The 21067-nt window shown below is 39.0% G+C and overlaps 1 protein-coding gene across 1 annotated transcript in view; it reads right to left on the bottom strand.

The window, feature by feature from the left end:
- Positions 1-8479: 8479 nt before the first annotated feature.
- LOC126101001 (uncharacterized) overlaps positions 8480-21067 on the bottom strand; it is a 35911-nt gene continuing 23323 nt past the window's right edge. The window contains exon 4 of the mRNA XM_049911668.1: positions 8480-8862. Within this exon, the coding sequence (XP_049767625.1) occupies positions 8541-8862 (322 nt within the window). The 3' untranslated portion in view covers positions 8480-8540. The remainder of the gene's footprint in view (positions 8863-21067) is intronic.

Below are 21067 nucleotides of genomic sequence, written 5' to 3'. Positions count from 1 at the left end.
CGACATAACTTTTACCCAAATTATCATCTTCCAAACTAAGCAGACCTCTGGCTAGGCTACAAATCAGTCTGTCACCCCAACCTGTACTGAGGTCTATATATAGATGGAATTGTGTAGCATAGACTTAAAGTGTCTTCACTATACTGAATGCTACTTCATTCAATAAACTCTAGTTATACAGAGCTCAATAGTACGTCCATAGATTACAGCATGACTTTCATGGGGGTAAATATTCTATATCTTAAGCGTAATATTCGCTTTGATATTTCCATTGCAATGAGAGTGTAATGCTAGACCACTGATTTCTGCTAAAGTGTTTTTAGTAAATGTTGATAATTTATGAAGCGAACACGTTTCAGCGTCTACTCTTCATTTTTTAGCAGGTGTAAGAAAAAATGTATCTGCACTGCTCTGTTTCACACTATAGTGCACCTTAAAGCGAGGGCTGGACTGCACCCAATTTAATGCTTTTACATGTTATCCTTGAGTTGATGTGTAATTTAATTGTCTTTCATTTTGTTTTGTTGTAGTACTTTTTTTCATACTGAAAATATTTTGCATACAACTGTCTTTTTGGTTTAAAAGTGTTCGCAAATCTCGTATTCATAAAGGTTATATTCGCCTATAATAAACCAGTAATATATTAGCCTCTGTTCTAAAATCACACAAAGCATATCGTTCAATTAGAATGACAGCCACTCATACTTGAGGCAACTACAGTGCAGCAGAAAAGTCCTCTCATCAGAATATTGTACTACAATAGCTTCATTAGATTTAAACCATTAGTAATAATTATTTATCATAATTTGTAATGTGCTTTTGTCCTTCTCATGGCACGTAGTGGTATTTGGTTAAATGAAAGCTGAATATCACAGTAGATGCAATTAGTGATATTACAGACACCTCTGTGTTAGTGGTCCTGTTCAGTGCAGTTGCACTATAAATACATTTTGGGACAAAAATTCATTAATAATAAATGCTATGGAACTATGTTCAACCTGCAATTAATAGTATAATGCATAGATTTGTAGTACAAAACTCCGAACGTTAAACTCAAATCTCCCTTTCTTTGATAATGGAATATTTTCTCTGTACGTGCAAATAGACTGTTATTTGGTAAAATATGAAGTGAGTTTGCTTAACGTCTTATGAATGGTATTGTCCATAAGTGAAGTGTTAATTTGCATAATAGTAACCAAAGCGGAACAGTAAAATTCGGCTTAACTGAGAAAAGTTGATGAAGAAAACTGAACATCATATTTTTACCATACATGTGAACTGACTCTGACCTTTTTTTCTTTCACAATTTTTGGTTAAGAAAATGAAAATTAATTTGTAATATAGTGGAAGACAGTAAGTGCTGCTATTCTTAGGTGTGTGAAAATTTTTGTCAATCGAAATGTTTTGCCAACACTAGGCACAGGTGAAATCCTAGAGCTATTCAGGAACATATGGTATTCGTTTTGTATCTACACAGATATTAGCAGTAGTAGCCGTCATTGTACTTTTGACAACGTTTTAACTACAATAGCAAATGCAATACATATGTTTCCATGAGAAATAAATCTAATGTAACAAATGTGGCATTAATAAATGCTGTGAATATATCTCATTTCACTATTTAGAAGGCATGGTTGCATCCAAGAAGCCTACGTAGTTAAAGCAAAATGCTGTAAGAAATTATCACGTGGTACTTTTTTTTTTTGCAGTATACTCAGGTAATGTGTAACTCCTTTGCTTTATTCCCATAGGATGTAAACAAATATCTTGAAGGCTTTGTAAATGTAATTTGCTTGAAAATTACAGTGAATAAGAAACATTGAGAGCGAACATACAAAAAATCAGTTTAGCAGCCATAACAGCACGTCATTATTTTGCACTATAAACGGTTACTCTCTCTTTTTTGGTTGCTTTTTCGGAATATATTACTTTCCAAGACAGCAAAAATCTTTCAGTTTCCAGTAACAAACATTACCGTTAAACTACGAAGTTCATCCGCTAAGTATGAATGAAATATATTGTTAAACTAGGAACACATGAACACTGTTTACCACGCCATTCTTTGTGTTTGAAGTTAGTTCTTTGCTAGGTGCTTCTGTATCATAGAACAGGCACTGGGCTTTTTATATACTTCGTGCTCTGTGAACTGAATGTTGCACACACAGATGAAATAATGTATGAATTACACAGGTGTTACTTATGTAGAAGATACAAGAAAGGCAACAATACTGGAAATCTTGGATATCAATAAAAGTATTACACACTATGCCATCTGGGTTTTAAGCGACAATTTCCTTTTTCCAGTCTGTTGAATTAAATTTCAGTGGCACAAATTTTTTATCACAGTTAGTAAGTTTACTTCACTTTTCATGCGTAAGTAAATGTACCGATAACCACGCCAAAAAACTATTTGTCATTTTACAATGACAGTACCAGTTATGTACTCTCGATTTCAAAACAGCGCTGTCACTAACAATAAATAACACTGCGTGAGTCAGACTTGTCAGCACTTGTAATGAGACATTACATCCGATACCTTTACATACGTCTAAGATACACACACATTCGAGACGTAAAAGAACCGTTTAATTTTCTTTTTGTTATTTGTCAGTTCTGTTCAATAATTCAGCTTGAACTGACCAGACGTACACTCAGAAGTATATGTAACAAGTAATGAAATGTGTTAGTGGTGCAGACAATTAGTTATGTAAGTGCTAATACATTTTTGGTCTGTGCCAAGCCTCCACTTTATATGTTATTTCTAGGTCGATGCATTTTCTTTTATACTCAAACAACTTTCAAAATTTGGAGTGGAAACGATATATTCGTGTAAAAGATTTGGTAACATGTCGAAGAGAACTAGGCTGGGTAGCCTTATGGGTTTATTATTGTTAAAAGTGTAGATAAGCAGGAATCTGTGGCTGATACTCTGTGAGTGAAGCAGTGTTCTTACAGCTGGATACATGTCTAATATTCTGAGGAAGATATGATGCTTAGAGCTGTGGAGACAGCAATTCATCGATAAATTGAGAGAAGAGATCTCGTATAGTGGAGTGTTCAACATGTATACATGTAAAATGCCAATTTGTCATTAAATTTACAACGTCCAAGTTCAACAACACGTTGTAAGTAGCTGTTTGTCAGTGAATATTTTAATTTTTTGCGACATTGATTCATTAATATTTCATTTAACGACCTGTTTTTTGTGTATCATTTATCTATAACCTATCTTTGTAGTGCAGTAGCTTTTGTTACTTGAAATGACAGGACAATTTATATCGTTATCAGTTTTGATGGTTGCAGTAGTTGAAGTTGTTCCTCAAAAGTTTTTCTAGTAATATATCAAAAGTCACTGAAATACCATAGACTGCACAATATCGTTCATATTAAACCAAATCTCTTTTAGTGCACGATTAGCTATGCAGTTTCTGTGAATGGATGTGTATGTTCTCACTAACATTGTTATTATGCCATATAGTCACTACATAATTGCTACCGGATTTCAATTAGCAATATCTACAGTTCATCACCCATCTAGTTTTTTTTTTCTTTTTAATACCAGTTCTCGTTTTGTGCTCGTAAAAGGAAAACACTACTACGATTTGCAGAAAAAAAGTTGAATTACGGCCTTGGAGCCAGATACTCAGACACATTGTCCTTAAATGAGGGCGGTAATAAAAGAATAAATCCTTATGGTAGCATTAAACACTCTATTGGTCACCAACAATCCTGCTGCTCATCAATAACCCGTTTAGTTTTACACCTAAATAGCCCAAACGGTGCATTAAGTAGTGGTTCTGGCACCTTGCATCTACATCTACATCTACATCTATACTCCGCGAGCCACCTTACGGTGTGTGGCGGAGGGTACTTATTGTACCACTATCTGATCCCCCCTTCCCTGTTCCATTCACGAATTGTGCGTGGGAAGAACGACTGCTTGTAAGTCTCCGTATTTGCTCTAATTTCTCGGATCTTTTCGTTGTGATCATTACGCGAGATATATGTGGGCGGTAGTAATATGTTGCCCATCTCTTCCCGGAATGTGCTCTCTCGTAATTTCGATAATAAACCTCTCCGTATTGCGTAACGCCTTTCTTGAAGTGTCCGCCACTGGAGCTTGTTCAGCATCTCCGTAACGCTCTCGCGCTGACTAAATGTCCCCATGACGAATCGCGCTGCTTTTCGCTGGATCATGTCTATCTCTTCTATTAATCCAACCTGGTAAGGGTCCCATACTGATGAGCAATACTCAAGAATCGGACGAACAAGCGTTTTGTAAGCTACTTCTTTCGTCGATGAGTCACATTTTCTTAGAATTCTTCCTATGAATCTCAACCTGGCGCCTGCTTTTCCCACTATTTGTTTTATGTGATCATTCCACTTCAGATCGCTCCGGATAGTAACTCCTAAGTATTTTACGGTCGTTACCGCTTCCAATGATTTACCACCTATGGCATAATCGTACTGGAATGGATTTCTGCCCCTATGTATGCGCATTATATTACATTTATCTACGTTTAGGGAAAGCTGCCAGCTGTCGCACCATGCATTAATCCTCTGCAGGTCTTCCTGGAGTACGTACGAGTCTTCTGATGTTGCTACTTTCTTGTAGACAACCGTGTCATCTGCAAATAGCCTCACGGAGCTACCGATGTTGTCAACTAAGTCATTTATGTATATTGTAAACAATAAAGGTCCTATCACGCTTCCTTGCGGTACTCCCGAAATTACCTCTACATCTGCAGATTTTGAACCGTTAAGAATGACATGTTGTGTTCTTTCTTCCAGGAAATCCTGAATCCAATCACAAACCTGGTCCGATATTCCGTAAGCTCGTATTTTTTTCACTAAACGTAAGTGCGGAACCGTATTGAGTACTCCAGACTAAGCCGACTGCTCTCGGCGCGTAACCATCTTAGTACATCTCCAGTCGGCACCTGAAATACATCCTTAATACACTACACAAGCATACCATCTTCTAGAAGCTCTCTGATGACAAACGTTTTGCAGTAATTTGGCAACTACAGAGTTATTACAAATGATTGAAGCGATTTCACAGCTCTACAATAACTTTATTATTTGAGATATTTTCACAATGCTTTGCACACACATACAAAAACTCAAAAAGTTTTTTTAGGCATTCACAAAGGTTCGATATGTGCCCCTGTAGTGATTCGGCAGACATCAAGCCGATAATCAAGTTCCTCCCACACTCGCCGCAGCATGTCCCCATCAATGAGTTCGAAAGCATCGTTGATGCGAGCTCGCAGTTCTGGCTCGTTTCTTGGTAGAGGAGGTTTAAACACTGAATCTTTCACATAACCCCACAGAAAGAAATTGCATAGGGTTAAGTCAGGAGAGCGTGGAGTCCATGACATCAATTGCTGATCAAGATCTCCACCACGACCGATCCATCGGTTTTCCAATCTCCTGTTTAAGAAATGCCGAACATCATAATGGAAGTGCGGTGGAGCACCATCCTGTTGAAAGATGAAGTCGGCGCTGTCGGTCTCCAGTTGTGGCATGAGCCAATTTTCCAGCATGTCCAGATACACGTGTCCTGTAACGTTTTTTTCGCAGAAGAAAAAGGGGCCGTAAACTTTAAACCGTGAGATTGCACAAAACACATTAACTTTTGGTGAATTGCGAATTTGCTGCACGAAAGCGTGAGGATTCTCTACCGCCCAGATTCGCACATTGTGTCTGTTCACTTCACCATTAAGAAAAAATGTTGCTTCATCACAGAAAACAGGTTTCGCACTGAACGCATCCTCTTCCATGAGCTGTTGCAACCACGCCAAAAATTCAAAGCGTTTGACTTTGTCATCGGGTGTCAGGGCTTGTAGCAATTGTAAACGCTAAAGCTTCTGCTTTAGCCTTTTCCGTAAGATTTTTCAAACCGTCGGCTGTGGTACGTTTAGCTCCCTGCTTGCTTTATTCGTCGACTTCCGCGGGCTACGCGTGGAACTTGCCCGCACGCGTTCAACCGTTTCTTCACTCACTGCTGGCCGACCCGTTGATTTCCCCTTACAGAGGCATCCAGAAGCTTTAAACTGCGCATACCATCGCCGAATGGAGTTAGCTGTTGGTGGATCTTTGTTGAACTTCGTCCTGAAGTGTCGTTGCACTGTTATGACTGACTGATGTGAGTGCATTTCAAGCACGACATACGCTTTCTCGGCTCCTGTCACCATTTTGCCTCACTGCGCTCTCGAGCGCTCTGGCGGCAGAAACCTGAAGTGCGGCTTCAGCCGAACAAAACTTTATGAGTTTTTCTACGTATCTGTAGCGTGTCGTGACCATATGTCAATGAATGGAGCTACAGTGAATTTATGAAATCGCTTCAATCATTTGTAATAGCCCTGTAAATGCTGGCAACATTTTGCAGAGGTGGTACAACACAAATGTGGCAACATTCTGAAGTGGCTTAGCAACTATATGATAATTTCCAGTAGTTTAACAAACCAATAGGCCTAGTGGAAACAGTTTGCAGCAATGAAACGATGTAGTGGTGGCCAACTTTCACAGAGTTGTAGAAATTTAGTATTGTCCACATTTTGCACTACTGTAGCAGTTCTGAGGTGTCAGCTGTTTTATAGTTGTGTAGCAACTCAATTGTTGCAATATCCTGCAGTGATGTAGCGATTCTTTTGTAGAGGTGTAGCAACTCAGTGGTGACGACATTTTGCAATGGTGTTGCTAGTCACTGTCAGCAAGATTCATAGATCCCTCACATTGACAACATGTACTTTCTGAAGATGTTCGATGGGTGGTAGGTAATAAGAGTAATGTATTTCAAAATAAGGACACAAAGACTAGCATCTATCCATATCTACGTGGATACTCTGCAAATCACATTTAAGTGCCTGGCAGAGGGTTCATCGAACCACCTTCACAAATCTCTATTATTCCAATCTCGTATATCGTGCGGAGAGAACGAACGCCTATATCTTCCTGTACGAGCTCTGCTTTCCCATATTTTATCAAGATGATCGTTTCTCCCTATGTAGGTTGGTGTCGACAAAATATTTTCACGTTCGGAGGAGAAAGTAGGAGATTGGAATTCCGTGAGCAGATTCTGTCGCAACGAAAAACGCCTTTCTTTTAATGATGTCCCGCCCAAATCCTGTATCATTTCTGTGGCACTACCTTCCATATTTGAACTTTTTCGATGTACTCCACGGGCTTATCTCGTAAGGATCTCACAAAGCGCACCAGTATTCTAAAAGAGGAAGGACATGCGTAGTGTAGGCAGTCTCCTTAGTAGATCTGTTACATTTTTTAATTATCTTGCCAATAAAACACAGTCTTTGGTTAGCCTTCCTCACAATATTTTCTGTGTGTTCCTTCCAACTGAAGTTGTTCGAAATTGTAATACCTAGGCATTTAGTTGAATTTACGTCCTTTAGATTAGATTGATTTATCATGTAGCCGAAGTTTAACAAATTCCTTTTAGCACTCATGTGGATGACCTCACACTTTTCGTTATTTAGGGTCAACTGTCAATTTTCGCATCATATTATCTTTTCTAAATCGTTTCGCAATTTGTTTTGATCTTATGATGACTTTATTAGCCGATAAACGACAGCCTCATCTGCAAACAACCTAAGACGGCTCTCAGATTGTCTCTCAAATCGTTTATGTAGATAAGGAAAAGCAAAGGGCCCATAACACTACCTTGGGTAACGCCAGAAATCACGTCTGTTTTAGTCGATGACCTGTCTGACAGGAAACCACAAATCCAGTCACATATTCCATAAGCACGAAATTTCACTAAAAGCCGCTTGTGTGGTACAGTGTCAAAAGCCTTCCAGAAAACGAGAAATACGGAATCGATCTGAGATCCCTTATCAATAGCACTCAACACTTCATGTGAATAAAGAGCTAGTAGTGTTTCACAAGATCAATGTTTTCTGTACGCATGTTGACTGTGTGTCAATAGACAGTTTTCTTCGAGGTAATTTGTAATGTTCGAACACAATATATGTTCAAAAATCCTGCTGCATATCGACTTTGATGATATGAGCCTGTAATTTAGTGGATTACTCCTACTACCTTTCTTGAATATTGGTGTCACTTGTGCAACTTGTCAATCTTTGGGTACGGATCTTTCGTCGAGCGAACGGTTGTATATGATTGTTAAAGGAACCTAATTGGTATACAGTCAGGATCAGAAGACTTGCTTTTATTAAGTGATTTAAGTTGCTTCACTACTCTGAGGATATTTACTTCTTCGTTACTCATCCGTCTCTAATGACCTCGTTGTCGACGGGACGTTAAACACTAATCTCCTCTTCCTCCTCGTTACTCATGTTGCAGCTGTTCTCGATTCCAATTCTGGAATATTTACATCTACATTATGAAGGCATTTCTAAATGCTGTGTTTGTAACTCTGCATCATGTACTTAATGATAGACAGGATGGTGGAAAGAGCTGTCCGCTTGGTTAACAATGATTAAATATCAAACGAATGTCGTAGGATTTTAGTGTTCTGTAATTCATGTAATGTATTCAATACACAGAGTAGCACGTTGCTTTCAGCGTCCTATTAGAGACAGTGCTGCGTTACCAGAGATCGAAGGCCTGCCGAGGACGCCAGGTTCATCCGGTTGCCGCCCGAATACGTCTATCTCTGGGCCCTCAGGCTGCGGCTGGTCACCACCAAACGGCGACACCAGTGGACTGTCAACCCCACCTGCCCCCTGCTGGATGATCGTGGGGACGTCACCCGTGTACGTGACAGTGTATGTGATGCCCTCTGGAGACGTCCACGTGTAGCCACCCTCCAGCGCCTCTGACTCCCCGTCAGCTGTCAGTAATGTAGACTCGTCGTGAGGCTGACCATCGCTCCTCTTGTTGCTGAAAATGACAGCAGGTAGTTTTACGTTCAGTGTCCTGCGGACATAGACCTCGTGATTTGTAGAGTTGAACATTACTAGGAGACAGGGGAACTGTAAATCAAAAAGGTACCAGGGAAAGCGGAAAAGTGGAAGGAGTATATAGAGGTGTCTACACAAGGGCGATATACTTGAGGACTATATTATGGAAATGGAAGAGGATGTAAATGAAGATGACATGGGAGATATGATACTACAGGAAGAGTTTAACAGAGCACTGAAAGACCCAAGTCGAAACAAGGTCCCAGGAGTAGACAACATTCCATTAGAACTACTGACAGCCTTTGGAGAGCCAGTGCTGACAAACCTCTACCATCTGGTGAGCATAATGTATGAGACAGGCGATATACCCTTAAACTTCAAGAAGAATATAATAATTCCAATCCCAAAGAAAGTAGATGTTGACAGATGAGAAAATTACCGAACTACTAGTTTTATAAGTCACGGATGCAAAATACTAACGCGAATTCTTTAGAGACGAATGGAAAAATTGGTAGAAGCCGACCTCGGGGAAGATCAGTTTGGATGTTGGAACATGTGAGGCAATACTGACCTTACGACTTATCTTAGAAAATAGATCAAGGAAAGACAAAACTACGTTTCTAGCATTTGAAGACTGAGTGTAAGCTTTTGACAATGTTGACTGGAATACTCTCTTTCAAATTTTGAAGGTGGCAGGGGTAAAATACAGGGAGCGAAAGGTTATTTACAATTTGTACAGAAACCAAATGACAGTTATAAGAGTCGAGGGGCTTGAAAGGGAAGCAGTGGTTGGGAAGGGAGTGAGACAGGGTTGTAGCCTATCCCCGATGTTATTCAATCGGTATATTGAGCAAGCTGTAAAGGAAACAAAAGAAAAATTTGGAGTAGGAATTAAAATCCATGGAAAAGAAATAAAAGCTTTGATGTTCGCCGATGACATTGTAATTCTGTCAGAGACAGCAAAGGACTTGGAAGAGCAGCTAAACGGAAGAGACTGCAAAGGACTTGGAAGAGCAGCTGAACGGAATGGACAGTGTCTTGAAAAGAATATAGAAGATGAATATCAAAACAAGCAAAACGAGGATAGTGGAATGTAGTCGAATTAAGTCGGATGATGCTGCGGGAATTAGATTAGGAAATGAGACGCTTAAAGTAGTAAAGGAGTTTTGCTATTTGGGGAGCAAAATAACTGATGATGGTCAAAGTAGAGAGGATATAAAATGTAGACTGGCAATGGCAAGAAAAGCGTTTCTGAAGAAGAGATTTGTTAACATTGAGTACAGATTTAAGTGTCAGGAAGTCTTTTCTGAAAGTATTTGTATGGAGTGTAGCTGTGTATGGAAGTGAAATGTGGACGATAAATAGTTTAGACAAAAAGAGAATAGAAGGTTTCGAAATGTGGTGCTACAGAAGGATGCTGAAGACTAGATGGGTAGATCACATAACTAATGAGGAGTTATTGAATAGAAATGGGGAGAAGAGAATTTTGTGGCACAACTTGACTAGAAGAAGGGATCGGTTGGTAGGACATGTTCTGAGGGATCACAAATTTAGCATTGGAGGGCAGCGTGGAGGGTAAAAATCGCAGAGGGAGACCAAGAGATGGATAAACTAAGCAGATTCAGAAGGATGTAGACTGCAGTAGGTACTGGGAGATGAAGGAGCTTGCACAGGATTGAGTAGCATGGAGAGCTGCATCAAACCAGTCTCTGGACTGAAGAGCACAACAACAACAACCAGTGTATCCACATGCTCCTCAGAATACAAGTTTTGGAATAATGGTGGAGGGAGGCGGAGGGGGGGGGGCGAGAGACCAGTAGTTGCTGTAGTAATGTTTTTAAGGAGTGGATCACATTTTCCTCGAACTGCACATATCATGGTATCTCAATTGAAAAATAAACAAAAGCATAATTCATATATTCAGGTATTTACATAATTACAAGTATCCCTTAAAAGACCTAGGCATGTCGTCAGCTGTGGTCTCATGGAGGAACCATGCCAACATTTTTCTGGAGAATTTAGAGAAAGCACGGAAAAAACTAAATCATTACAACTAGATGGAGTTTTGAGCCTCCATTATTCAAAATAAAATGTTAAGTCTGTTTAAAACAGCTGCTGTTCATTTCCTACACTTCCATTATCCTTAGTTTGAAATAATGTTTTGCAAAGTAGTTATTTAACAATAAAAAAGCTAGTGCTAAGCTGTTCATTCATTTTTCATCAACAATATTCTACACACTTCACACGTTTTAAATATATAATTTCGTAATCTAACGCTACACATACTATACATATATAATTTCATAATCTAACAGTGCACATACTATTAGAGGGAGTCAGGATCGGAACGACAATGTTCGGTTTCCACTTTTTGTACCGCAACTTCCTATATTCTTCACTTAAAATCTATCCCAATTTCCCTCCATAATGAACGAGATGTTGAACTCAGATAGAACATAAAGTGACAGAAGAATACATTGCGAACATATGGGATTAATGATTTCTAGAAAGAAAGGAAACAAAAACATTGTAACACGGAAGTGTTGACTGATATGGCAAAGATCTTTTAAAAGGATAATATAGTTATTATTTAACTATGTTTCATATTTTAATTAAATTCCCACTGTATGTCATTTACGTAATTGTTCTGTATAGAATCGACTGCTTAACAAGTACATTTTAACTGGAAATACATATATGTTCCTGTTAGTAATCTTCAGAATCTCTTTGGGATATTTATTGCAGAATTTTATTTCTTGTTAGAAAATACTGATTTGACTTTTAAGTTTATTCCATCTCGGTAAATGTAAATGACGTCAACATCGTGTTTCCCAGTTAAGAACTGAGAAGACTATGCGGCAGTTAACACCGTCATAATAGTATCAACTGAATTAACAGTTATATGTCACGATCACACGTGTGACAAGACACTGTGCTCGCCTGTCAGAGAACTTTAATTACATACCTGACGATTCTTATTTAGCTACTGTAGTTTTCCCTCGTCTAATTAAAGTAATTTCAAAGACAATTCCTTTGAAGAGGACTTGGTTGACTTCCTTCTCCAACTTTCACCAGGTGAAATACATGCTCTAACAATCTCGTCACTGTTGGGACTCCCTTGCATTAAGATCGTACTAGTTGTAACTGCAGCTGATTGTAACGTGCACATAGACATTTAGCTCACAACTGTACAGCAGTACACTATTGCTTTTTATGTAAGACTCTTTCACATACATACGTTTCTACCTTTTCATTGGATATTTTTATAAACTACCAGCCCACAAACATTTGGCAGACACAGGAAAATATTCTTGCTTTAATTTCCCTAGATTTTATTATGCCAAGTAAGGGGTCTGATTTTATAGGTTTAGGTAAATTTTATTAGTTAGTTTTGGGCCCAGGTGCCTTTCTTGATCCCATATCGTCAAGATAACCTAACAGAGGGAAATCGTGTGTCCGTACTTGATTCATATGATCTTTCGTTTTGTGCACTGTCGTATTTTAACTGTTTGTGTGACGTGTACATTCGAGGAGGAATCGGAAAACAGCTCAGCTCTTGCCTAAGTGAGTATGGAAAACAGCATAGGGTAGCAGTTGTTCCATCCCACTGTTGTTACAACACTGTGGGAATTTAAACAGGTCTGGTTCATCTCCCTGCTTCTCAAGCTGGCGCTGCGAGTGTTAGTTACACTGGCGGGTCACACATGGACAAACATTATTATACGATAATAAACACAGCAGAAATTGACTGTTAATAACTATAAATCAACATCACTTAAAAAACTTTTAATACGAAATTTAGATCATTTATATAATTGTCACAGGCTATTACGTAATGAGATCAAAAATATAGTGGAAGATGAGCAAGTAGAATTATAGTCTCATTAATGGATCTTAGCCATGAAAGTATTACTAATTATTAGCTACAGCTAATGGAGTTGTCAAGCTTTGGATTTATAACGTTGTCGACAGGAAATACTATTCTGCCACTATTAAGTCAAATTCCTCCTTACAATCGGACAGGTGATGATAATTGGCTGAAGGTAGCGTGATTGATGATGCCCACAAATTCTCATATTTTCTGAGACATTATTCTGGTCTCTTTCAATATTAACTGTTATGAACAGGTGAACTTGAATTGTACTGAGACACATAATCAGTGGAATCATATTTGAAGCTGAGTAGCAGGCCAGTACACAACACATTGTACATAGAACTGATGGCCTAATTTCAAAGGTGAGGTAATGGATTACAAGTTATTGCCCAGTTCCCATTGATAAATAAAGCAACAGAACGAACTTTGTCTTTGGATTGTCGAACAGCGTGTGAAGAGCCTGTCTGTTTATCTGATCCAGTATACGATCTGTGGATGTAGAACAACATGTGCAAGGCTATCCTAATCTTATTGCAACTGTTAGGCAACCATTTTTCCCAAACACTGCCGTAACTGAAATAAAACCTAAAATCAGAAGCTCAGTAAAATATGAATATTATTTCCATCTATTAAAAGAAATATGTAGCAGTAATGGCCACTACTTCACTAACTGGGCGAGGCTATAATTTCGGATCATTTTGGATCACGCATTCACTTCAGATCCGGTACGCAATTAGTAGTCTCTTACGACTAAACAATGTGCAAGCAGTAAGGCGAACTACTTTGGCGATTTTGAGAAAAGAGAAGTTTTGCGAGTCAGTGATGTAAGAGTGTGTTTTGACCCTGAGCACCATCTGGCGGCGGTAATGTGGTTAATATTCAAGCCCCATACTCGGTGGATTGCTGTATCGAGCCTAGCTCATCAGTTTCTTTTTAATTTACATTTTTCCAACACTACTCACATTATTTTGTACATATTACGTCTCAGAGTTTTGTGAGAGGCAGCAAAGGACTTGGAAGAGCAGTGTCTTGAAAGAAGGATATAAGATGAAAATCAACAAATGCAATATGAGGTAAATGGAATGTAGTCAAATTAAATTAGATGATGCTGAAGAAATTAGATTAGAAAATGAGATAGTTAATGTAGTAGATGAGTATTGCAACTTGGGTACAAAAATAACTGATGATGGTCAAACCGGGGAGGATATAAAATGTAGACTGGCAATGGCAAGAAAAGCGTTTCTGAAGAAGAGAAATTTGTTAACATCGAATATAGATTTGTCAGAAAGTCCTTTCTGAAAGTATACGTATATAGTGTAGCCATGTTTGGAAGTGAAACGTGGAGGATAAATAATTTAAACAAAAATGGAGCAGAGGCTTTTAGGATGTGATGCTATAGAAGAATGCTGAAGATTAGATGGGTAGATCATGTAACTAATTAGGGATACTAAATAGAATTGGGGAGAAGAGAAATTTGTGGTACAACCTGATTAAAAGAAGGGATAGATTGACAGGTGTAGTTCTGAGGCACCAAGAGTACATCAACTTAGTACTGGAGGGAAGCGTGTGGGGTAGAAATCGTAGAGGGAGACCAAGAGATAAATACTCTTATCAGGTTCAGCAGGATGTAGATTGCAGTAGTTACTCGGAGATGAGAAGGCTTGCACATGATACAGCAGCACGGAGAGCCGCATGAAACCAGTCTTTGGCCTGGAGGCCACAACAACAACAACAACAACGCATTTGAAAGATGATATGATGAAAAGATAGGTGTACTGAACTTTTATTCAGCTTCCAATGTTATTTTGCCGTTTGCTAGGTTTTATAACTACATCGAATATTATGCGACTTTTAATTCTGTAGGGATGTTAAAAACTTTATGGGCGGCATGTAGAGACTAGATGAGCGTAGTACAGAACAAGAAAATACACCCGTGTTCGGCAACCGTCAAACACGGCAGTAGCGGAACACTGTGTTCCATAGGACACTCAATGGAATACAATGGAACAAAAATATCAGCTCCAGTTTCCAGTATTTGGGACTCAGTAATCAAGGAATCGGTGGAAATACGTCTTGGGCGATAACCTTATAAACCGTGACACGGCATTTAAGTAGATAAAAATTGGAATACTGTTATTAAAATTATCTAGTTGCAGCGGAAACAACGGAATCATTCGATACTCAATGATTAGATCATCTCTCACTTCGACCAAGGATGGCAGCAAACACAGCTCGGCCGTCCCGCCCATGTCATCACCTGATGCATGCGCCGAAAGACGCCAGCACATTTCGCATGCGCGAGATTCGGCATAAATATCGTGAATACACCTGGGTTCTTCAGTAGTTGCCTACCCACCTGAAGATGGCCGGACGTCTGTGGGCCGAAATATCGTGACAGCATGTTTACGGGATCTGGCTGCCCACAAAATGGCTCGGAACACTATGGGACTTAATATCTGAAGTTATCAAACCCCTACAACTTAGAACTACTTAAACCTAACTAACCTAAGTACATCACACACATCCATACCCGAGGCAGGATTCGAACCTGCGACCGTAGCGGTCGCGCGGTTCCGGACTAAAGCTCCTAGAACCGCTCGGCCACAACGGCCGGCTGGCTGCACACGCCAGGAAAATTTCACAAAGTATCACATATTCCCAGTCTATGTACGAAAAATAACATCTTTCAACTTTTAATGAAGAAAGCAAATCCGATGATTAATTGTACATTATTCTCATATGTTTGCATATTGTATCTCATTGTATTGTTGAATAAGGTTATTTGCACCTTGATTTATCGATGTTTGACCCAGCCTTTCCAAAGCTGTCCTTCGTTCCTGAAACCCGTGTCTGCAGATCGAAGCGTCCAGGAGCAAAGCAGTTCTCTGTACCATACTTGACTGCGAGTATAAGGGATTTTGGAAATTGTGACAGGCATTTATATTCTGAGCAAGTTTATGCGTTTGCTCTATATTTGTCGATAGTTGTAAACATAATAATAAAATTAGTAAATAACCAAATAAGAGTATATTTGAAATTCTATAAGAATTGCTGCAAATACAAGTGTCTTTACATCATATTACTTTTAAAATGTAGTGTATATCAAATAATATGACTAGTAATGCAAAAAATATGAATTAGAAGCAAAACCCGTGCGTGACTTCACCCTGAACTCCATCGATTACGGAACGTGAACGCTTGCCACACAACCGCTGCCACCTCGTACTGAGAGGTGGCGGCGGTACTGAGGGGCGTAACGCCCCAGTACATCATTAACAAGTAAAATTTATCTTGCGATTTTCTCGAAATCGTCTTATAAGTACGCCTCAATTTGCTCATTACGTTGTCCCAATCGACTACAAAAAATGGTACGAAGTTCTAAGTAAATCCGTGATCCGAAATCCGTGGCCATCTCTTGCAAGATAGATGACAGTTTCTAATACTGAATTGCATGCTCATCTAAATAAGAAGCTTGTATGGAAGCAAGTTGTCCTTTGCAACAAACGAGAGGACGCTTCAGGTCACAAAAGCCGGCAAGGGAAACAGCGTTTGCTGTTAACCAGGTGTTTGTGGAACGGGGTATGATCCGTTTATGGCAGCGTCCTGAGAGAACACCGTTGTGGACAGATTGGCAGAATAACAGAATGAGGGGTAGCAAATTTTTGGACGCCTTCGAAGGGTGTGGGACACCAACGCCTCCCAGCTCAGACCCTGTGAGACAAAATATTTAACGCAATGTGAAAACCGAAAGACAGGGAATGGACACAGTGTTTCAGCGCCCAATGTTACCGAAACTTGTTACTTGTTAACCATCTGAGACAGGGGTAAGGGAAGGACGCCACCGTCTTTTAAGGCAATTTCTTACCGATCGGTACTCTGAACATATATCTTTAAGCCAAAGTTAAGCGACGACAGAAAAACGCAAAGACTCCGGCCTTCCTTATACGAAGTCGACGACACAATATCACTCTGTAGCCAGAATAATTCAGGGCGCAATCTCTTTGGTCGAGCACCTCCCCATTCCTGTACCTCCTCGAGCAGACTTGACGAGCAGACAATTTTGGCACGTAGGCGGTTTAGACACATATCCAACTGACTTGAACTTAGACGCCAGAGCAAGTTGTTGGCACGAAATGAATGACTGATTCTGCGGACAATTCAGCTGCCATCTACAGTCTAATGCGGTGATATTCAGCCGCCACAGCTAGACGAACTTTTCGGAAAGTAGACTCATTTCTGCTCTGATTCAGTAATTTCCAGCTTCATTCTAAACACTAGTTTCCGGTTTTACGTTCAGTACGCATCCAACTCAAGCCAAAAAAGCAAAGTGTAGCCTCCTGTTGTGCTTTGTGTCTTTGAACGCCGCACTGAGTGACAGCGCGGTTAGAGGCGCCATGTCACGGATTGCGCGGCCCCTCCGGCCGGAGGTTCGAGTCCTCCCTCTGGCGTGGGTGTCTGTGTTGTTCTTAGCATAGTTTAAATTACTTTAAGTAGTGTGTAAGGCTAGTGACCGATGACCTCAGCAGTTTGGTCTCCTAGGAATTCATACAAATTGGGACATTTTTTTGTCTTCAAATGTTTTTGAATCATGTTACAACTTACGCGAATATGATCGTCTATCCGGATATGCGTTCTTTTGTGGTACACTCAAAATCCCAAACCTTGACTTACGAAGGAATTACTTATCAGTGTCTAAGTTTGCCAAACCTCGTACTATGCATTTTAATGTAATAACAGAGTTAATTAGACTTCTTCTTTAGTTTCTTAGGCAATGAATTCCATGCCCAATATTTAGGAGGGCAACAACTTAATTCTGTCAGATAAAAAGAGCGATTTTCAGATATGTAAAGGCGAGAAGGCCAACGTCCTCTTCAGTAAGGATGCATACCAGGCTCGTACGGGAATAGGCGGAATGCCGCGTGTAATGAGGATAATGGGCAAGGGGTACTGTATTAATTGTGTGTGGATAAGCTGAGAACTTGGGTGTGACGGAAGGCGTGCTACGGTAGTCCGTGCAGTTGCAAAGATCACTGTGTCTGGATGGTGGAATGGTCAGAGCATCTGCCCAATAAGAAGGACTCCCAGGTTCGAACCCAGATCAGCACAAATTTTCAACTTTCCTCTCTAATTTCAAGCAACAGCCTTTCGCATCCAATGTCTATAATATCTTTGCGTATAATTATTTTGACCACTTTCATGTATCTGTTTAAGAATGCAAGCATCCTTCAACACTCGCCCCCTCCCCTCTCCCCCATGGTCCCTTGCACAGTATAGAATGTTCGCATCGCCAGTTTATTGACAATGGGGAATATTTTGGTTATTATGGGCCATAAATAGTAACATAGTCACCGAAATGATACAGGATTTGCGATGGACACCACTGAGACAAAGGCGTCTTTCACTGCGGAGGAAACTTCTCACGAAATTCCTATCACTAGCTTTCTACTCTGAATGCGAAAATATTTTCCTGACACCGACCAGCATAGGGAGAACGATCATTGTGATGAAATGAGGGAAATCAGATTTCACACGGAAAGATATAATTGTTCGTTATTTCTGCTTGCTAAATGAGATTTGAATAATAGAGAACTGTTAACGTGCTTCGATGACTCTCCTGCACTTGCTTCGATGATCCCTCTGCCAAGCACTTAAATGTATCGCAGTAGATGTAGATGCACATGTAGCACTTAGGGATGTGGAGTCTGTGTGCACCATCATAATAAGATACAGACTTATTTTCAGACTTCCATCAGACTGCAAAGAAGTGGAAGATGGAAGACATTAAAATCGATTGTACTAGAAAAAAATAAAGAGAAGACTGATACTGCTTGAAAACAGTGTGTCACCAGGCTCCCTCAGTTATAGAACTATCTCTGCTATTTAGCACTGACATGCCATTTCAAGTGATCCCCGCTAATAGGCAGATCACTTAAGCTTGCCTTATCAGTGTAAACTACCAAGAGGTAATTTAAGTTTTGACGATTACATTCAGTAGCTACAGTTTCCAGTTAATGATTCTGAAGTCTCATGTATTTCGCTTCTTCTAGCAAAGAAAAGGGTTCCGCGCAATTACGAGCAAAGTGATATAAAATAATGGAATAAATCACTATCTTAAAAATACATTTCTTCCATGCAGCATGTTCTTGTATCCTGGCCCTTATAAAGTCATGTACTGCTATGGACTAAGTAGCTTTTTCCAAGAGAATCCAGACAATAGAAAATGAAGTGCCGAAATGCTCTTTTTATCAGGAATCATAAAATAGGCGATCGAAGTTATGTTGTATCACGTTGAAAGATAATGGCTGCTTTGGACAGGAGTATAGGCTTAAGAATAATGGTACTTGAGGGATGCAAAATATCAGCTACTGTCATATCTTTTATTAAACTATTGTTCATAAAACAAAAGTTTGCTAAGTAACAAGAAAAATAACTTAGTAATACAGTGAATTTGTTAAAATGCAGTTATAACTAACAAACAGAAACATGTCTATACACTAGCATTCAAATGGTGTGTATGACAAACATGAAAGAAATTTACATTTAGATCACATGATAAAATCTTTTAAGGTGATGCACTATGTATCTGTTCTTAAAACAGCATTGGGATCCTTCGTAGTGAAAGATATATCTGAAAAACGTGCCCTTCCACAACCTCACACGTCAATAAATTTAATAGTAACCTATATATTTCACAACCACGATGATGCAGATTGATCCTTATCTAATGATAGTGCATATAATTTTAAAGAGACCTGCCCAACTATCAAACTAATAATTTCTTCGAGTTACATGCTAAAGATTTCCAAAACACCTTCAACTTAACGGTGCCATCAAGCGACTTTGACAGCCCACTTTACCAGAGTAGATATCTGTGTGTCCTTGATGCTACCGTTCCCAAATATTACTTAACAAAAGAGCACAAAATATAAGAACCTGTGCTGAAAGAGTCTTATCATTGTCATGGATTCAGTACATGAAATGAAGGAAGTAAAGCAAAAGCATAACATTAAAAAATCAGGTGTAAAACTGATCATTTAATCAAAAATTAAATCGTCAAAATAACTGATTCTGATCAGGACACTGTGGTGCATGATGTTAAGATAAGCATATGAGGATTTTATGAGCAATGCAACACATGAAGAAATATCAGCGACCATTAAATTATTCAGATAAAGATTATGTCATGAAAACAGATTTCATATTTCCCAAATATGTCAGAAAAATTACTTTGTGAGTTGTTTATTGTAGTTTTAACATGAATAAAGACATTAAATCTGAATTAGAACACTCTCTTTAATAAATATTTTTGTATGATGACATGATACTGTGCTTATACACTAATTTGATATGAACACATTATTTGAGTTTGTCTGTATCATCTTTCCATTTCTTGTTGTGTTGTAGGTATATAAAATGTGTTACAAGACACTAAAGCTAACATGCTCCTTAGAATATGTTCTCTTCAGAAGCACACGAACTGAGGCAATCAGTTAGAGAAAGTCTGGTTCTGGTTACAAACAGGTGTATTCCTTTATGTACTTGAAATACAGAGAGATATGGGGAGCATCAGCTGTGCTAATTAAAATGGGACTAGAATTTGCGAACAAGAAAATATGTTGCATTTTCAGTAAAGAAAATGAAAGAGCATAGGAGGAACTTAGTTGAAGACAGATTAATAACTGTAGGGACAGTATGGAATTTCCCAGTACTGGTGATTGTTAGGTTAACTGCACACTTGAAGGTAGTTTCATAAAAGAGAATTTTTCAAGTTAGGGCACAATCTTTTAATAAAGCAGACAATATTTCTACCAAAACTGTGATCTACATAAAACGTTGTTTACTTGAACCACCATTGGCTAAATTGGTTGTATAGGCATTCAATGACAATGTTCAGTATATGGTCCTTTAACCTACACCTATTAATTTGTGCACTTATAAACAGACACATAGGCAATTATTTGCCCTGGCTGTATTTTGGACACCATATTAAGTATAACTTGTAGATATATTACTTGAAATTTGGCAATAGCAGCTTAAGTAATCTTTACTTCGGGCAAATACAGAGTATCACTTAAAGTAATGTTATCTTTAAAGTAGTTTATCGGAAATACCTACACATATTGAAAAGAAGATGGTTATGGGAGAAAATGACACTGCCTAGACGATTATTAATAATACTTTCAGAGAAGAATGGTATCAACCTGAGTGGTGTCAGGAATATATATCCTTTTCTTTTTACAACAGAGAAATGAAATAGAAAGCAGCAGTGGTTCAACCAAATATATGCTTACAAGGGACCAAATTAGATGAT

Source organism: Schistocerca cancellata, chromosome 9 (assembly GCF_023864275.1).
Source record: "Schistocerca cancellata isolate TAMUIC-IGC-003103 chromosome 9, iqSchCanc2.1, whole genome shotgun sequence".
NCBI lineage: Eukaryota > Metazoa > Arthropoda > Insecta > Orthoptera > Acrididae > Schistocerca > Schistocerca cancellata.
Note: the sequence above shows the minus strand (reverse complement) of the source record. Positions and strands in the feature narration are given on the sequence as shown.